Source organism: Typopeltis vanoorti, chromosome 20, assembly GCF_054136105.1.
Source record: "Typopeltis vanoorti isolate ZY-2024b chromosome 20, IOZ_Tvanoo_1.0, whole genome shotgun sequence".
In the NCBI taxonomy this organism is placed as follows: domain Eukaryota; kingdom Metazoa; phylum Arthropoda; class Arachnida; order Uropygi; family Thelyphonidae; genus Typopeltis; species Typopeltis vanoorti.
The window spans coordinates 49,291,720-49,310,100 of NC_143568.1; the positions used below are offsets into that span (position 1 = coordinate 49,291,720).

An 18,381-nucleotide genomic window follows, 5' to 3' on the forward strand; every position below is an offset into this window, starting at 1 on the left:
GTTTAACACAGTATAACATGTAAGGCAGAAAAAGTTATGGACTACAAATAAATAGTAAACTTAATATCAAAACAGAATGTTAAATGTTTATTTTGTGCATCGTCTTAACTACATTCATTACATCTCTTCAGAACATACTAACTAAATTAAATATCAGTTATGATAATTTTGATTATGAAAATCAGCAGAAGAATAATGCTAAAATCTTGAAAATAAGAACAAAAACATTCTCAATAATGAAACAACACATTTTAACAATTTTTTGGTTGATATCCTCAAGCACTGTACCAGACAGTATTGGTATTAGTACCTTTTTCCAGTCCTCCATAGAATCACAATATACATGCACCTTTCCTAGAACACATTTAGCATTGGTGCACTTACCATCTCATTGCAGCAATGCATTCTACTCATTCACTCCATGAACAAAAAAAAAAAAAAAAAAAAAAAAAAATCAACTCTTGCTTACATACATGATTCTTATATTTTTACTCCTCATTCTTCTATTGCCTAGTATCCTATGCAATAAGTGAGGTGGATGAGATGATTGTGATGGGATGGTGGGTATAAATGACCAGAGAGGCAGTATGAATCAGGTGCCAGATCTGAGATTAATTCTTGAGGTTGTACAGCAGAACAGAGAGAGAGAGAGAGGACAAAAATAGTGTGTTATCCAGGTATGATAATGCATAGCTGAGGAGAAGAGCATCAATAATGAATGGTATGATAGTCGAAATGAGTCAAACAAGAGGCTTGCATTAAGTGGAGCACTGGAGCACATTTGAGAATGGAAGAGAATTGTACTTGAGAAACAACCTACATTTGAATGAGGAAGGACATAGGCATCTGGAGAGAACATAGTTCTCTGAGTAAGTGAGTGTTGGTGCAGTAAAACTACAGTTATCAGGGTGGGTGGCAGCAGGGGTGGTTTCTTGTATGAATAGAGTCACTTGGGAGAAGGGTAATCCAGAATAAAGGTGATGAATTGGTGGCACTGATAACCTTAGCCTATCCAAAGATTATTTGAGATCAGTGAGACATGGCTGACGGAAGATGATATACTGACAGGAATAGAATTAAGAGGGTATGACAATTTTCAGCAGGATAGGAGGGCAAACATAGTGGTGGAGTATTATGTATGATGAGTGATGTCCTCTCAGAGTGGAGGATTTGAAGCACAATGGCACTAATGGTTTTGAGAGTATATGGTTATGGTATATGGTTAAAAATCAGTCATGGGAGAGTAAGTTAACTAAATAGTTATGATTTTTTATTTTGTTTATTGGTCGGTTAGAATATTTCAGACTGATGCCAGTGATGGTGCATTGATTTCAAATATCAACATTTGAATTTAAGAATTAAGCTAAAAGTATTAAAAAAACAAAAACATTTATATAGGTACAAGAGATACAATTACAAAAGTAGTCATTCATTCTCTTTATCTTTCTAAGAATATCTGAGCGTTTTTGTATAATTAGCAAATAATTTCTAATATTTTATATATCTACATTCTTATTACCCGCAAAAGAAAACTATATAGCTATTTCTAAAAATTACACGAGGTAGCATGAAATGCCATACAAAAAAATGAATATAGTATTCAGCTAAAAGTTCTATAGTTTAACTTGACTATATGGTAATTTCCTTTGTAGCATTTATTCCATCACTGTCCTCTTTATTTCTACTCATTCATTCCTTCAATCTGTCTTACCGCTCAGTTGCTTATATCACAATAATTAGAATGTTGTACAAACCTGGCAAATTAAAACTGATAGAGAGAAATGGTGGGAGTTGCAGCGATCCACTGAACAGGCAAGGGAAAAATCAACATAAAAAATGCAAGCATATTTTTCTCAGGAAGGAAAGATAACCATCACAGAGAAGGTGTAGCACTAATCATTAAAAAATAGCTCCTAAATTCAATAGTTGATGTAAGATCAATTTCCTCTAGAATTATCTCAGTAAGATTCAAAGCAAAAGAAAAAGGAATATATATAAAAAGAATAGAAGTTTATGCCCTAGACCAGTCATATGAAGAGGAAGAATATAGCCAATTTCTTGAACAACTTCAAGAAGAAATCAGGCGAACAAGTACAGGAAATATCCTGATTATTATGGGAGATTTTAATGCAAAGATCAATCAGTACTCTGAAGATAAAGCAGAAGTAATGGGCAAATTTGGTCGTGGAGAGATGAATGAGAGAGGAGATTTATTTTGCAAAAATTAATTTTTGCAAAATAAATCAACTGTTAATCACAAATACCTTATTCTACCACAGGCCACAACACAAATACACCTGACATCACCAAACAATGAAATCAAAAATTGTATAGACTATATAATTTGGAATGGATATAGGGTTGGTGAGATGGATACGTGGTTGGTTGATGGAGAGATATCAAAGAGTAGTTTATTCAGGAGTAGAGTCCAAAAGACGGCCTGTGACTAGTGGTGTGCCGCAGGGTTCTGTTCTTGGACCACTGCTGTTTAATCTGTTCATTAACGATATAGGGAAGGATCTAAGTGGAACTATTCATTTGTTTGCTGATGATGCAAAGTTGGGTAGGGCAATAGTGAATGCAGAAGATGTCAAAGTCTTGCAGGATGACTTAGATAGATTGGAGTTCTGGGCTAAGGAGAATGGATGGCAATTTAATGTGACAAAATGTAAGGTTATGCATTTTGGGGTGAAAAGATTAGCAGCAGTATACCACATTGGTGGAACTGTACTCCAAGAGATTGATGAGGCCAGGGACTTGGGAGTGTTGGTGGATAGGGAGATGAAGTTTAGGGGGCACATTGCAAAAGTAGCTAAATCAGCTCATCAACTCACTTGGTTGTTGAAAAATACCTTGACGAGCAGAGACAAGCAAGTTATTGTACCTCTGTACCAAGCCTTGATAAGACCTCATCTCGACTACTGTGCCCAGATTTGGTCACCTAGGTTCCTTCTTGATGGGGAGGAGGTGGAGAGAATCCAGAGGCGAGTGACTAAGATGATAACAGGTCTATGGAATGAACCATATGAGAACAGGTTGAAGATTTGTGGGTTGCAGAAACTAGTTGATAGGCGGAGGAGGGGAGATATGATTGAGACATTCAAATTGTTAAAGGAATTCTATAGGATTAATTCAGAGGATATTTTTGAGATCAGGACTGGTGGTGGTGGGAGAACTAGGGGACACCTATGGAAGCTGGGCAAGAGTGTGGTTAGCAGGGGTGTTAGGGCTGGGTTCTTTACTTTTAGAGTGGTAAATGAGTGGAATAAGCTGCCAGAGTCTGTTGTGGGTGCTATGACGGTGAACGAGTTCAAGGCAAGGTATGATAGATACTATGAGAATGTAATCGCATAGTTGTGTGGACATGATGTTTAGGGCCTCCCTCGATGAGTCTAAGGACTCCTGGAGTCGCCCGAAATAATAATAATAATAATATAATCATTAATAAGAAATGGAAACATTCCTTCCAAAATGTCAAAACATTAAAAAAGATTGACATAGATACAGTCCATGAACTACTATCAGCCAAACTAAAAATCAGTTTCAAAAGGAAGAGAATAAACCACCAAAAACAAAAGAAGACAGACATCTCAAAACTCAATGATAGCTTGACAAGATCTAACTATCAGAGAACATTAAAGAAAAATTAAATAATCCTGCTTTAGATACAGTCTCGGAGTCTTGGAAAAAAGGTAAAGAAATTATTAAAGAAACAGCAACAAAACACCTGGGCTACCAGACAAGAGTAAATATAAAGATTGGCTTACACCAGAGATTTTGGACTTATGGGAGAAAAAAAATAATATCCAAAACTACCTCTCAAAAGAAGATAATAAAGAAAATAGAATGGTATACAACAATTTGAAAAAAGAAGACAAAAAATGCAGATTAGCAAAAATCACATTTAGAAGAAAAAGCAGGAATATGTGAAGAAGCATACAAAAAACCAAGACCATTTCTTCTTCTTCTTCTCTCTTCTATTATCTATATGGATGACGATGAGGCCGAATGAACTCTTTCCACTTCTGTCTGTCCCAGGAGAGTCCGAACAATTCTGTCCAGTTTGGTGTCACTTGTTGTGATTTGGTTTTCAGGTCCTCAAGACCATTTACAAAATAGTTAAAGAGATAACTAGAACATACTCACCCAACCCAGTTTCAATATTGCAAAAAAATGGAACCATAACAAGTAGCCCCGTGAAACAATAAAAGAAATATGGACTAATCATTTTAAAGAAACATTTGCAGCTGAAGAAAACATAGATCAAGATGTCTTCAACCCAGAAGAAACTTCTGCCACAAAAGACATACTAAATGAAGAAATATATAGAGTAACCAAACAAATAAAAAATAATAAAGCACCAGGCATAGACAACATTCAAAAAGAACTTCTAGAAAAAGGGGGAGAAAGCATAATAAATTACCTAAGGGAACTGTTCAACAAAATACTAAAGAAAAAAAATTTACCAACAGAATGGAGAACAGGCCAGATCATACCCATCCACAAAAAAAAAGGAGATGTCATATCCTGCACTAACTATAGACCTATCACCCTTCTAAGCCATTGCTATAAAATATTCATCAGGATTCTTCAAAACAGAGTTAAACAATCCTATGAAGAACAGATGGAAGAAGAGCAAGTGGGATTTAGAAATAGCAGAAGCACAATAGATGAAATTTTAACATTAAACAGATTAGCAGATCTTATGAGAGACAAAAATAAAAAAAACTCTGTTGTTTTATCGACTTCAAACAAGCTTTTGACTCAATAAACAAACTCATTAAAATTCTAGAAAACAGAGGGTTCGACAAATACCTATTAAACTGTATCAAGAATTACTATTCAGAAACACAAGGAATAGTGAATTACAAAAACGTAGAAACAGATCAAATAGCAATTCAAAAAGAGTTATGTAAGGCTCTCCATTGTCACCATATTTATTCAACCTATACCTAAAAGAAGCAGTAGACGAAGAACTACAGATGTGTGAAGGCATAACTATAAATGGAAGAAATATAACACATTTTAAGTATGCTGATGACATAGTTATTACTGCAGACAGCCTAAAAAAATTAGAAAATATCCTGATCAAGCTGCATCAAACAAGTAACAAATGATATGAAAATCAATTTTAGTAAAACAAAACTAATGGTAATAGGAAGAAAAAGGGAAGCAATCCAAATGAAAATAGGAAACAATAATATAGAACAAGTAAAGCAGTTCAATTACCTAGGATCAATGATCACTGAAGAACTAGACTGTTTCGAAACCATCAAACACAGAATCAATAATGGATGGATAACAATGGGCAGACTTTTCCATAAAAATATGGAACAATAAAAGATTAAGCAAAGAACTCAAATGAAAGATGTATAAAACAATGATATTTCCCACAGTACTCTATGGCTCAGAATGCTGGATCTTAAGCAAAAAAGAAACAGATAAACTCAATGCTTTTGAAATGAAATGCCTAAGAAAAATTAATAAACTGGACAGAAAGAAAAACAAATGAAAAAGTCAGAGAAGAACTTAACTTTAAAGAAACAATAATTACAGCACTAAAAAAGAGCCAACTAAGCTGGTTTGGACATGTTTCAAGAATGAACCCAGAAAGACTACCAAACATATTATTAAATGGTAGAATTGAAGGACAGTTCCAGCAGAGAAAGACCAAGAAAGAAATGGATTGACAACATTAAAGAAACAACCCACTTAAACTCCACAATAGTACTTCATAAAAAGACAGCAGACAGAAAGAAATGGCAAAAAATTCATCTTTGAGGAACTCAACCTGCCATGAGTGGAGAAAAGAAGAAGAAAAGTCCTAACTTGACTATTATGCCTACATATATTTTCTTCTGAGCCTCTGCAGCTCAGTCAGTATAGACAAAGCCCTTTGGTCAGAAAGACCTGAGTTCGATTCCTGTTGTTGACAAGAGGAACCTTTATTTGGTCTCTTTTTATGGAAGATGAGTTAGCCAGTCTCATATAGGAGGTCATCCAGAAACTCTCAGGTTTTTCATCCCCCCAGAACAGGCAAATCATCCCCCATGAACATACATAGATTACAGTCATGAATATGTCCCAGCCATATGCCAGTCCTGAGCCCAGATAAAATTGGGGATTTGGGAAAAGCAATGGTGAACTACCCTGTAAAAAATTTCCCCAAGAACACTTGTGAGCAATGCCTACAAAGTTACCTAGGGTCAGAAACAACTGATAGGGAAAAATCACCACCACATATCTTCTTTTAGCAAGCGTGTTTCATGAAAAGCATCTTCCCTTCATTTGCTGAAGTGGACATGAAGATAATCACTGTGACAATAAGAGTACATTTAACTGAGCAGTTCCAAAGATACTTCCAAAGAGAGAACTTTACTATAGATTCCATCTCGCTTCATGGAGCCTATGTGACTTGCTTCCCAATTGAGCATGTAAAATTCTCACTGGAATACAAATACTTCATATCCCACATCTCTTGATACATTGTACTATCCTCCAATATTAATTTTGCAGTTCCTTCTTGGAGAGTAGATAAGTATACATTCATCTACTCTCCAAAAGGTTGAATAAATGTCTTGAGGCAGTAGATTAATTAATATCATTAACACCAGACCTCCATGGAGGTCAAATGACACATTGCAGAAGGCACACACTGTTGCACACAAAGCCCATCAAACCATGTTTTAAACTCATTCAATGTATCTCCATTCACTACAATATCAGGCAACACATTCCATTCACCAACCACTCTCCATGCAAAGAACCTGCTCTTTATGCCTCGGCTCATGTCCTCCTCATACAGTTTCCAGGGATGGCCCTTGTTCTATCCCCTTTCCCCATTCCAAAAAAAATATCTTCCACATTAACCCAGTAACAACTTTTTACCAACTTAAATGTCTTAATCATATTCCCTCTCTTCCTCCTATTCACAAGGCTTTGCAAACTGCATTCCCTCAATCTGACTTCATATCCCACATCCCAAAGACTAATTACAACCTTAGTCTTCTCTGGACATTTTCTAATATATCCTCATCACCATGAAAACTAGGGGAACCAAATTATTATTATTATTCGTGACACCTCCAAGGAGTCTGAAGACTCATCGCAGGAGGACCTCCACTATTTAAATTAAGGGGATATTAAATCCCACATTATTTCCAAGCCGAATAAGAAACTCAAAGATAGGAATCAAAGAGTTTCATGCCGAACATAGCAAACTATGAAAGTTTCTGCGAATTGTAGCATAAGCCAAAGCACATAGTTCAACACTAGGGCAACTCATTGCAAAGGTGGAGAAAATTCTGATCACAATTCTTAGTATTTCCCATAATGTAAAACTTTTACATTAGATGAGCCATAATGGCTCATCTAATGTAAGTGTTTTACATTAGATGAGCCATCATACATCTCCTAGGAGATGTGCTTTACATTATGGGAAATACTAAGAATAGTGATCAGAACTTTCTCCACCTTTGCAACGAGTTGCCCTAGTGTTGAACTATGTGTTTAGCTTACGCTACAATTTGCTGAAACTTTTATAGTTTGCTATATTTGGCACGAAACTCTTTGATTCCTATCTTTGAGTTTCTTATTCGGCTTTGAAATAATGTGGGATTTAATATCCCCTTAATTTAAATAATGTTACATCGCCGAAGTGAAACCTATTGGCTCTTTTATGAGTGCACCTTTTTGACAACTCGTATAGCAAAGAAAGTTATTTTCGCTATAATCTCAGTATTACCTGGTCTACCTACTCACTGATGAAACCCCAAAGAGGGTTGAAACCGGTGCAGGTTGGGCTTGGATTCTGAGAGGGTCTGCTTGGGGATAGGTTTTTGCTTGTCTCTGAGTGGGGCCACTGCTGAGATTATAGCTCTACTTGGTGGTGGGGGTGAGCCTGCCACTGGGTAGAGCCTATGCTGAGAAGTTCTTCTCGGTGATGGGGTGAGCCTGTCACTGAGTGGAACAACGCTGTGATGGGTGATCTTTCGGAATTGCCTAATTTTTAGAGCCTGCTTCACCTATACAAAGGTTGAAACTGGTCTGGTTAGTGACCTTCCACCATAATGTATAACATCATACATCTCCTAGGAGATGTGTTTTACATTATAGGAAATACTAAGAATAGTGATCAGAACTTTCCCCGCCTTTGCAATGAGTTGCCCTAGTGTTGAACTATGTGCTTTAGCTTACGCTACAATTCGCCGAAACTTTTATAGTTTGCTATATTCGGCATGAAACTCTTTGATTCCTATCTTTGAGTTTCTTATTTGGCTTTGAAATAATGTGGGATTTAATATCTCCTTAATTTAAATAATGTTACATCACCGAAGTGAAGCCTATTGGCTCTTTTATTTTAAGTACTTTATCTCTACTACCAATCACCTACATCAATGCCATCTACTGCCCACACCACCACTAGTATTTTTTGTCTGTAAATTGCGTGTGTTCTGAAGGGCCGATTTGTCTGTATGTGGGATGAAAACTCGAGTTTCCAGGAGAAAAAACCCTGCTACCTCTGTATGAGATTGGCTAACTCACCTTCAATTGAAAAAGTCCATATAAAGATTCCTCTCGTCATGACGAGAATCGAACTTAGGCCTTTTCTAATCGAAGGGCGCAATGTACCGTCATTCTTCCAATTGCACTGCGGAGGCGCTTATCATCTATCATCTATGCTCAAAAATCCATATGAGTCCTGATCAAGGTCTTATACAATGGAATCAGAACCTATTTTTGCACGTTAAGGTCCCCAGCATCATTGTCATTATCCGATGTGATGCCAACTTGTGCAATGTGACCTCTGAACTTCCCTCAACTTCCTACAAAATTTCCCCACCAAGTGTACTTTGCATCCCATTGTTGCCCACCAAATAGCTTCTTGAACAGAAAAGAATGCCTAGTTTTTTAGAAGCTGAGGAAGCTATTGATGTCATGTGTTTGTGCCAAGAGAGGTTGGGAGGTAAATGTCATCCAAGGAGATAGAGAGTTCATCCTATCTGGTGATGTGTATATTACTGAGTATGATGGAAGGTGAGCTGAGATTCCATTTGCAAGAGAAGAGATAGGATTGCATTTTGGCAGCATTGAAGGAGACTAGGTTATCCTTGCCCTACTGAAGGATGGTATGGAGATCAATGTTTAAGACACTGGTTGCAGATGATCTTGATGTCTGGGAACTATGGTTTGTGAAAGAAGCAGGATGGTGGAGAATGCTATCGTTGGCACAGGTGTCAACTTTGTAGCGAAATGATTCATGAAGAATATAACTTGGGCATTGAATGTGAATTGTGGTTGATGTGGTTGCCATTTGAGTTTCTGAGGAGGTCTGGTTTTGATGTCTGCAAGTGGGGATGAATGTCGTTTATGTTGGAATGTATGCCATGGATGCAGAAAAGATTTTTTTTTTTTTGGTAGGATCATAGTAAATTTGGAATATTGTGCTTGATTTGAATTGTTTGGATAAACTGATTGTTGAAGGAGATTTATTATGTTTGACTGCTTTCATGCATAGGATTTGCAGTGATTGAAAGTAGATCATTTATGTATAAGAGAAAGAGGGTAGGTGAGAGAATGGAGACTTGAGGTACTCCTGCACTGGTGGCAAAGCTCAAAGAGAGTGTCCACCATGACATGCAGTGAATGACCAGAGAGGAAAGCTGGCTACTATTGAGTTACAGAGGGTGGCAGGTATACTGAAGAAAGTTGGCAAAGCAGACCTTGATGCCAAACATGATCGAAAGCCTTGGAAATATCAAGGGACAACAGTGCATGTTTCTCCAAACCTTTCCATGACACATGTTTGTGGTGCATGATGTAGGCTAAGATATCAGCTTGATCTGGATTGGATGTAATCCATACTGGTGAGCTTGTAGGTATTGAAAAAGTTGACCATTGATAACTTTCTCCATTATAATTGGAGAGGACTGAAGTGATGGCAACTGGTCCATAGTTGGATGGTAGACTTTGGTCTCCCTTTTTTTTGGAATAGGTTGCATATTAGTTTCCATGAGATGGGATATTTTCCAGCGAAGTATAGAAGATTGAAGAGATGATACAGGACAGGTTAACTCTGGAGTATAAAGTTTGAGTACAATAGGAGAGATGCCGTCAGGACCATACAACTTAATAGTGTTCTGGTTGTTTAATACTCTTCTTATGTCTTTCATGGTGCTCAATTGCTGGTATGGAAGGAGGTGATTTTGCCTTCATCATCTATGCAGGAGTTAGAGTAAAAGTGATGCTAAGGAGGTCAGCAGTTTCTTTTTGTGCTGTAACAGTGGTACCATCTGGATGGGAGAGGTGAGCAGAAGTTGCATCCGATGGCTTTTGAGGCATCAGAAGGCACGGCTACCATCTGGACAAGAGACAAGTTTTCTGCTAGTGGCTTTTATGAAGTTGGATTTAGATTTGCTAATAAGTGATTTACATTTATTATGTGCTTCTGTATAGGCTGAGTGTGAAGCTTGGGTTCTTGATGCAAGGCACCTGCAGTAAGCTGAGTTTTTTTTCTTTGACTGCTTTCATGCATATTCTGTTGAATCAGGCTTGGTGCAGGTGTCTGAGTCAGAAGAGTGGAAGCAATGTTATGCCATGGGAAAGAATAGTAGTTCCAGAGATCATCCCACTTTGTACTGTTGTAGTGCTAGAGGACATGAGGTTGGGTGTGGGTAGAGGAGGGGCATTCTGTGAGACTACAAACTTGCACTAGATCGTGATCTAAGCTGCCGAGAGGAGAGGTAACTTCTACAGTATCTGGAAGGAGAACTAGTTAAGAATGAGGATTATCTGGAATTCGAGTAGATAGCTGCATGATTTGCGTTAGATTGTTGCTTATGGCAAAAACCTCTGCATCATGTCCACCTTGATCTGTAGTGTAGGAAAACGGGAGCCAGTTGGAGTTGTGGATATTCAATCACCTAGGATGATGACTTTGCTAGATTGTAGATATGCAAGTTTCATGGAGAGGTCTTCGTGGCTTTCAGAGTTTAGAAACCAGTAAATGCAGCAGGTAGTGTGTTACTAATTGGGGCAAGGAAACCTTCAGGCAGAGTAGGAAAGTGGGAGATTCTAGATTTGGCATTCTCTAGCAGGCAACGTTAGAACATACAAAGGCACAGGTGCCAACTTTATAACAAAATGATTCATGAAGAATATAACTTAGGCATTGAAGGTGAACTGTGGTTGATGTAGTTGTAATTTGGATTTCTGAGTAGGTCTGGTTTTGATGTCTGCAAGTGGTGATGAATGTCGTTTATGTTGGAATTTATGCCATAGATGCAGAAAAGATTTTTTTGGTAGGGATCTTAGTAAATTTGGAATATTGTGCTTGATTTGAATTGTTTGGATAAACTAACTGCTGAGGGAGATTTATTATGTTTGCAGTGTTGCCATCATTGTTTGTCTGTTTCATTTTTAGTTTGTTATCACTTGAAAGGCAAGAGTGGGGACATGCAGTAGAGGAGATAGACTCATGAACACGACACCCATACAGAGAGCGACCAGTTCTCTTGCCGTTCCATGGCCTTGACAGTTCTTCTCACATACCACTACTTGGACTCCCTCACCAGGCACGACCTGGAAGAGTATGTGCCAGTTGACCAGGAAGCCTCCTGACTCGTTAATAACTGGTTTGGGCCCATCTGGCGGCCAGCCTGCATTACCTGTTTTAACTGTGATACCCTTGAAATGGATGCAGTTCTAGATCTCTAAGGGTATGACTTAGATATCCAGATGCAGTTCTGGATATCTAAGTCATACCCTTGAAGGGTATCATTCACACTGCATAGAGAAGGGGGGGTGAAGTCCAGAACTCCTGCTCTAGAGGCCAAATATAGCATTAGTGGTGTTTCATTTCACTGGGCATGAAAGTCATCTATCACCTAGATCTAATTGGCATTTCTTCCAACTAGGAAGATGGATGACATATCACCACATATTTTTAAGAAATTCATGCCCTTGACCTGGTTATTTAATGAAAATCTTGCAGTGGATAAGATTCCCAAGGAGTGAAAATAAGGCAAAACAGTATCAAGCATAGCTCCTAGGACACACGTTTCTAATTTTAGACAGTCTGTATAACTGCAGTTGTAGTCAAGGTGCTTGGGTTGATGGACATAGTATTCTTTATGATGTGAATATCAGCATCGATTTGTAATAGATCTTGTTTTAACAATTTACTTGCACTTTATAAGGTAATGAGTGTGTTAGATAAGGGAGAATCATATACAGTGATATTTTTGAACTTTGCAAAAGCATTTGATAGATTACCACACTATAAGTTGGTGTACAAGCTGCAGAGAATGGGAAAAGTAGTCTACTGGTTAGATGGATTGCTGATTAGCTCTATGAACAATACCAGCAAGTTGTGTGTGTGTGTGATGGAACACACTGGTGCTCCATCACACACAATGCCTCATGGTTCTGTTCTTGGGCCTCCTAATGTTTAACTTGTTTGTAAATAATATATCATGTGGACTGACTGGGGATCTTCAGCTGTTTGCTAATGATGATGATGCAAAGTTGGGGAGAATAATAAGTAACACTGCTCTGTTAATTCCCTTCAGGAAGATTTGAATAGATTTTTGACTTGGACAAAGGAGTGGGATTGTAGTTTTAATATTAATAAGTGCAAGGTGTTGTGTTTTGGAGTGCAGAAATATAAGGCTGTGTGCTATACTGATAGTACTCTACTGCAATAAGAGGATGCGATTTGGGAGTGATGGTTGACAGTAGACTGAAATTTAGAGAGCATGTTGCAAAGACTGTACATTGTAGTGCTATGATAAGAAGCACACTAACATGTAGGGATAAGGAGGTGGTTGTGCCACTGTATAAAGTACTAGTCAGACCACACTTGGACTATTGTGCACAGATCTGGTCACCTGGATTTTATTGCAATGGGAAACATTGGAGAGGATCCAGAGACAATATCAGGTCTCTGGAATGTTGGCTATAGAGAGAAGTTGAAGGAAATGTGGATTGCAGAATTTGGTGGATAAAAGGAAAAGAGCTGATATGATAGATACAGACATTTAAGTTAGTGAGAGGATTTTATCAGATTAATTCATAGGGGATTATAAAACGAGTAGAAGGCAAGAGGGGGAAGAACCAGAGGCCATCCCTAGAAGTTATGTAAAAGTGTGGTGAAGAAGGATGCGAGGAGTACATTTTTTACATGAAGAATTGTGAGTGAATGGAATGCATTACCAGAATATGTTTTTAATGAAGGGAGTGTTAAGGATTTTAAGATTCAGTTTGATAAATATGTTGTCAGTTGAATTAATCTCCCACAATGTGTCTGCCGACTCCATGGAGGGTGTAATAATAATAATAATAATACCTATCTTATTATCACCAGCAATAAATCTGAAAAATCTGGCCTTGCTCAGCATGTGGTGAATACTGATTACAATATCCTTTCATCTAATACTCATCTTTTAGATTAGTGCTAGTTTAGGTTTGAGAAGCTATTTAAAGATAGTGCTGAAACACTTCTACACCACCCAATCTTAAATCAGAATGAGTGCCTATCTGTTCCCAAGATTTGGAAGAGTCTCATTCTTATAAATAGCAATGACAAACAATGTGTGTTCACATCTTTTTTTTTTATTTTTTTTATTTTATATATAATGCTGTGTCATTCAATTATCTTTAGCTTTGTTAATTTTTGTATGTCTAATAATTTAATTTTAGTTTTAATCATAATCTCATTTGATTTTGTAACCACCCCATATGGCAGCACTCTGGCGCATGGCTCAGCTCTGTAAATAAGATAAATGTTCTTTGTTCTAGCTTTACTTTATACTGATGATGGCCCATTAATTTCTGAGCCCAAAATATTTGAAATAATAAAAATTATTATTCTTTATTCTTGTGAGTCTAATAACAAGAAATGAATTGTTATGCTTATTTTGAATGCCAGGAGCATCAAAAATAAGGGAGATGAAATTGTTGCACTGATCGAGTTTGTATGCTTGAAAATGGTTGGATGAGAATGATGTTTTTCATGCAGATAAGGAGGAGTGCCGCTAATGATAGCAAGGAAAGTATACCGCAAAAAAGTTGAAATCCAAGGGGAAAAAACAGAGGTAGTGGTTTTGAAGCAGTATGGCGTGAGGTGAAAGTTGATAGAATAAAATATTTGATTGAGTGTTGCTGCAGGCCAAGGAATGTGGAAGTGAAGACAGAAAAATGCATAGGCAACTTGGCATAGTGAGCAAGCAAAGGTGATCATTATAAGTGATTTCAGTTATAGTGTCAGGAAATGAGAATGAATTTTGTCGGATTCCTAAGGGACAACAATCTTAGATAATATGTAATGGAGGGTTATACAAGGATTAAGAAAGAGTCTTAGATCTGGTTATATCATCAAAGAACGTGATTATGAATGGAGTGTCTAATCTTCCCCTCCCCTTCCCGGGTTGGTGAGAGTGACCACCAAGTGATATAATGTTTATTTCAAGAGAACGACTGTGAAGAAGGGATATATGTTGAACTACAAAGCTGGTGATTATAAAAAGGCTTAAGTGACAACTGGGAGCTATAGCATGGAAAGGAAACAGAGGCTGCATGGGCATTCATCAAGAGCTATTTAATAGCAGGAGTAAAATGGATGAATGAGGAAATTAAGCATGAAATCCGAAAGAAGAAGGCTCTGTGGGGTCAACACAACATGAATGTTGGTAAAAATCAATTGCATGACAAAGAAGAGGCCAGGAAGATGACTTGGTTCGTAACAGCAGCAAAAGTGCAGTAGATCTCAGGAAATTAGCCAATCAAGCTAAGAAAAATCCTATTGAGGTCTTTCGATATGTGGCAAGTATAATAAAAAATGACTGTGGAAGAATGATGCTAATTGACGACACTGATAGATTATTAACTGATGCAGAGGATATAGTTGAAGTATTCAGTGAGCAGTTTATCAGTGTATTTCATTCTGGTGAAGGTGACATCATGAGAAGCTGGAGTGCAGAGGGTATTGGTGGAGGAAGGACTGATAGTGAATGAACAGGAAGTATATGAGGAATTAAATAAACTTCATGTTAATAAAGCAGTAGGACTTGACAACATATCACCGTGTGTCTTGAAGGAATGCTCTAGGGATTTATGGCACCTTTGGCACATTTGTTTCACATGGGTCTAGCAACAGGACAAGTCCCAAAGGAATGGAAGATGGGAAAAATTGTTCCACTTCACAAAGCGTGTAGATAAGACAAGGCCACAATTTATAAGCCAATCTATGTATCTGGAGTTGTTGTTAAGGCATTAGAGAAGTTGGTGAAAACTAGAATTCAGAAATGGGATGATGATTAGCATGGGTTTGTTTGAGGAGGGGCACGCTTTAGCATTCTGTTTACATATTACAACAAGGTGACAAATTCACTAGATTACTTGGATTTTTCAAAGACCTTTGATAGAGTGCCACATGATAAGCTGGTAGCTAAATTGAAACAGATGAGATTAGATAGCAGGTTGTGCATGAAAGAGTGTATCCTAAAAGAGAAAGATCACTAGTAGTGCCACAGCGATCCATTTTGGGGACATTACTGTTTAACTTGTATGTTAAGCACATTGGGACTGACTCACCTGGGGATGTGCTGGCCTTGCAGGAGAATCTCAATAGACTATGCAAATAGGCAAGTGAGTGGAGTTATCAGTTTAATGTTGTGAAGTGCAAGGTCTTGAAATTTGGTAGTCAAGGTTGGGATGCAGAGTATACAATTAATGGGAAAATTTTGAAGGCAGTGAAAGAGATGAGAGCTCTGGGAGTCATGGTGGACAGAAACTTGAAGTTTAGGAGAAGCACTGCTAAAATTATAAGAACATCATAACAGATTATGACAAGAATGAGGAAAACATTGACATGCAGCAGCAAAGAGGTTATGGTTCCTTTGCATAAGGCTTTGATTATGCCAAATATGGACTACTGCACACAGATTTGGTTGCCTGCTTTTCAAGGCAATATATCAAAGAAGGTCAAGAGAAGGTTTATTAAGTCAGTGTCAGTTCTATAGAATGTCAGATATGAGAAAAGATTGAAAGAATGCAACTTTCCAATAATAGAAGAAAGATAAGGAATATGATTGAGACAAAGTTAGTGAGAGGTTGTTACCAGGTTAATGTGGAGATTTTTTTTGTAGACAGAGACTATCTCTGGAAGCTGTATAGGTGAGTGGAATGCATTGCTTCAGATTGTGAATGGGTTTAAGACACAATTCAATGATCTTTTTGCATGAGAGAGAGAGTATAGACCTCCTACAACGAGTCCTTTGACACCACAGCAGTCAGATGTTAATAATAATGAAAAAGAATCTTATTCTGTTAATTTTGTCAAGCAGTGCAGAAACATTTATAGCTGATTTTCACTAAAGAGAACTTGTAAGGACCACATAAATAGTTTGCTAAAAATTCACTATTTTATCGCCAACATTACTTTTCTTCTCACTGCTATACCTTAGAAACATCTAGTTTTTCCACCTGCACCCTTTACTTTCTGTTAATAAATATAAATTAATGAATGAATATAAATTTCATTTAATTACCTTTCTAATATTTTGACAGAATGTTTGTTTAATAATACCACTGATTTTAAATGTACTAATAATTTTTGTTATTTACAGGTGGAATGGAAGACATTGTACATCTGAGTTTAAATAAATATCATACAGGACTAGTGGGCTGTCTGGCCAATGTGACTCTCTCAACGGACTATCACATCCGTCTAATCACACATGCATCAACAGGGATCAATATTCAGCCATGCCTGTAGACATTGTGTATCCGAACTGTCAGGAACCTGTTTTCTATAGTACTGATCTCAGTACAAGCTGCAGAACCATGTACAAACTGTTGGTACACAGCTGAGGCACAAACTTGGTGGTGTTCACTATGATATTTACTGTTAGAACAGCCTGAGCTGCATCAGATCGTTGTAGTTTGTATTTTCACATGTGCCATGGAAGAACTTTTCTACAGGCTTCAATTTTGTTATCTTCCCCTACATGTTGTGTTAGTGCCTTCTGTGTGATCACATCAGTTCATGCATTTCTAAAAGATGACGCACTAGGTTAATAAATGTTCAGTTGGTGCTTCTTCCTGCTTTATTCCGTCATTCCCTTTCCTGCCATGAAGCAAAGTGCAGCTTTGGTATGCAAGAATGATATTTTTTTTTGTGCACCCGTCAGAAAGGGAGAGTTAAAAACATAAAAGTGATTAAGAGAAGAAACATAACAGCAGACTATATTGGCATGATTTTACTGTTTGCCACTCTAGCTTAAACATGGCTTTTTTTTTACTTCTTTTTTTTGTTTCTCCTACTCCCTCTCATCATGCTTGCAACTTTTCAGTGTTTACTTTTCATTTCTGGGAAATGTTAAATATATATAGCAGTAATTAATTAACGAGGCTCAAATAGTTAAAAAAAAAAAAAGAAAGAAAAGCTGAAATATTGCACATACAATCTGAAAACTTCTCTCATATTTTCTACCTCAATAATTTTACTGTTGTTAAAATATTTTCATCTGTAATACATTATAAGGTTGCTTCAGAGATAACAGGAGGTAGAGGACAGTGGAAGATAGAGGGGAGGAGTAAGAGAGACAGAAACCATTACTACTACTTCTTTTTTTTTGCTAACTCATTTCTGATGTTCTTACTTTCATTTGATTAAAAATGCTTTTCCTAGTCTTAAATGCAAACTGTGCTGTTATCCACCCGAGCACTCTACTAGCAAATTCCCAATGTTTTACACATTTTGGTACTCAAATCAAAGTTTGACTTGGAGAGTCGTGGTAATTCAGGTTGTATGTAGAGTTTGTTGTAATAAAAGCATTCCTATACAAATACTTGTATAACTTTTACACAAATATATATGTGTATACACACACACACACACACAGAAAAAAAAAAAAAAAAAACTGGCAAATCAAAAATGACCATGATTAATTTTAGAAAAGATATTGTAACAAATGAAGAATATTTGAAAATATTTCAAAATGTACAATGGACATTTTTTGACTATATTTTGTCTTAGATGACCTAACTCTAAAAGTGAAATCACAAAAAAAAAAATCATAAGTGAACATTATGGTGCAACTGAGTTCTACTTCTTCCCTCATCAACAATTTCTTTGAAGTTCTAGTCTAGCAGTAGAATGTATGTTAAGTTTAAACACCAGAAAACGATACATATAAAAAGTGCATATGTAGGTATGTACATGCACAATAGACAGTTTAAGTAAAGTGTATGTCAAGCACAGAGTGTAAATCTGACTGAATGTAACTGCCCAAACATTATACACAACTATGCAAAAGTAGTTTTAATACTGTTGTGTAAATTTCCCAAAATCCTAATATGTAGTGTTATCAATATATTATA

The 18,381-nt window shown here is 37.0% G+C and overlaps 1 protein-coding gene across 1 annotated transcript in view; it reads left to right on the top strand.

Moving 5' to 3' along the window:
• LOC150095419 (pikachurin-like) overlaps positions 1-17,157 on the top strand; it is a 497,499-nt gene extending 480,342 nt beyond the window's left edge. Inside the window, exon 14 of the mRNA XM_090409767.1 lies at positions 16,626-17,157. Coding sequence (XP_090265893.1) covers positions 16,626-16,774 — 149 coding nt within the window. The 3' untranslated portion in view covers positions 16,775-17,157. The remainder of the gene's footprint in view (positions 1-16,625) is intronic.
• The last annotated feature ends 1,224 nt before the right edge of the window (positions 17,158-18,381 follow it).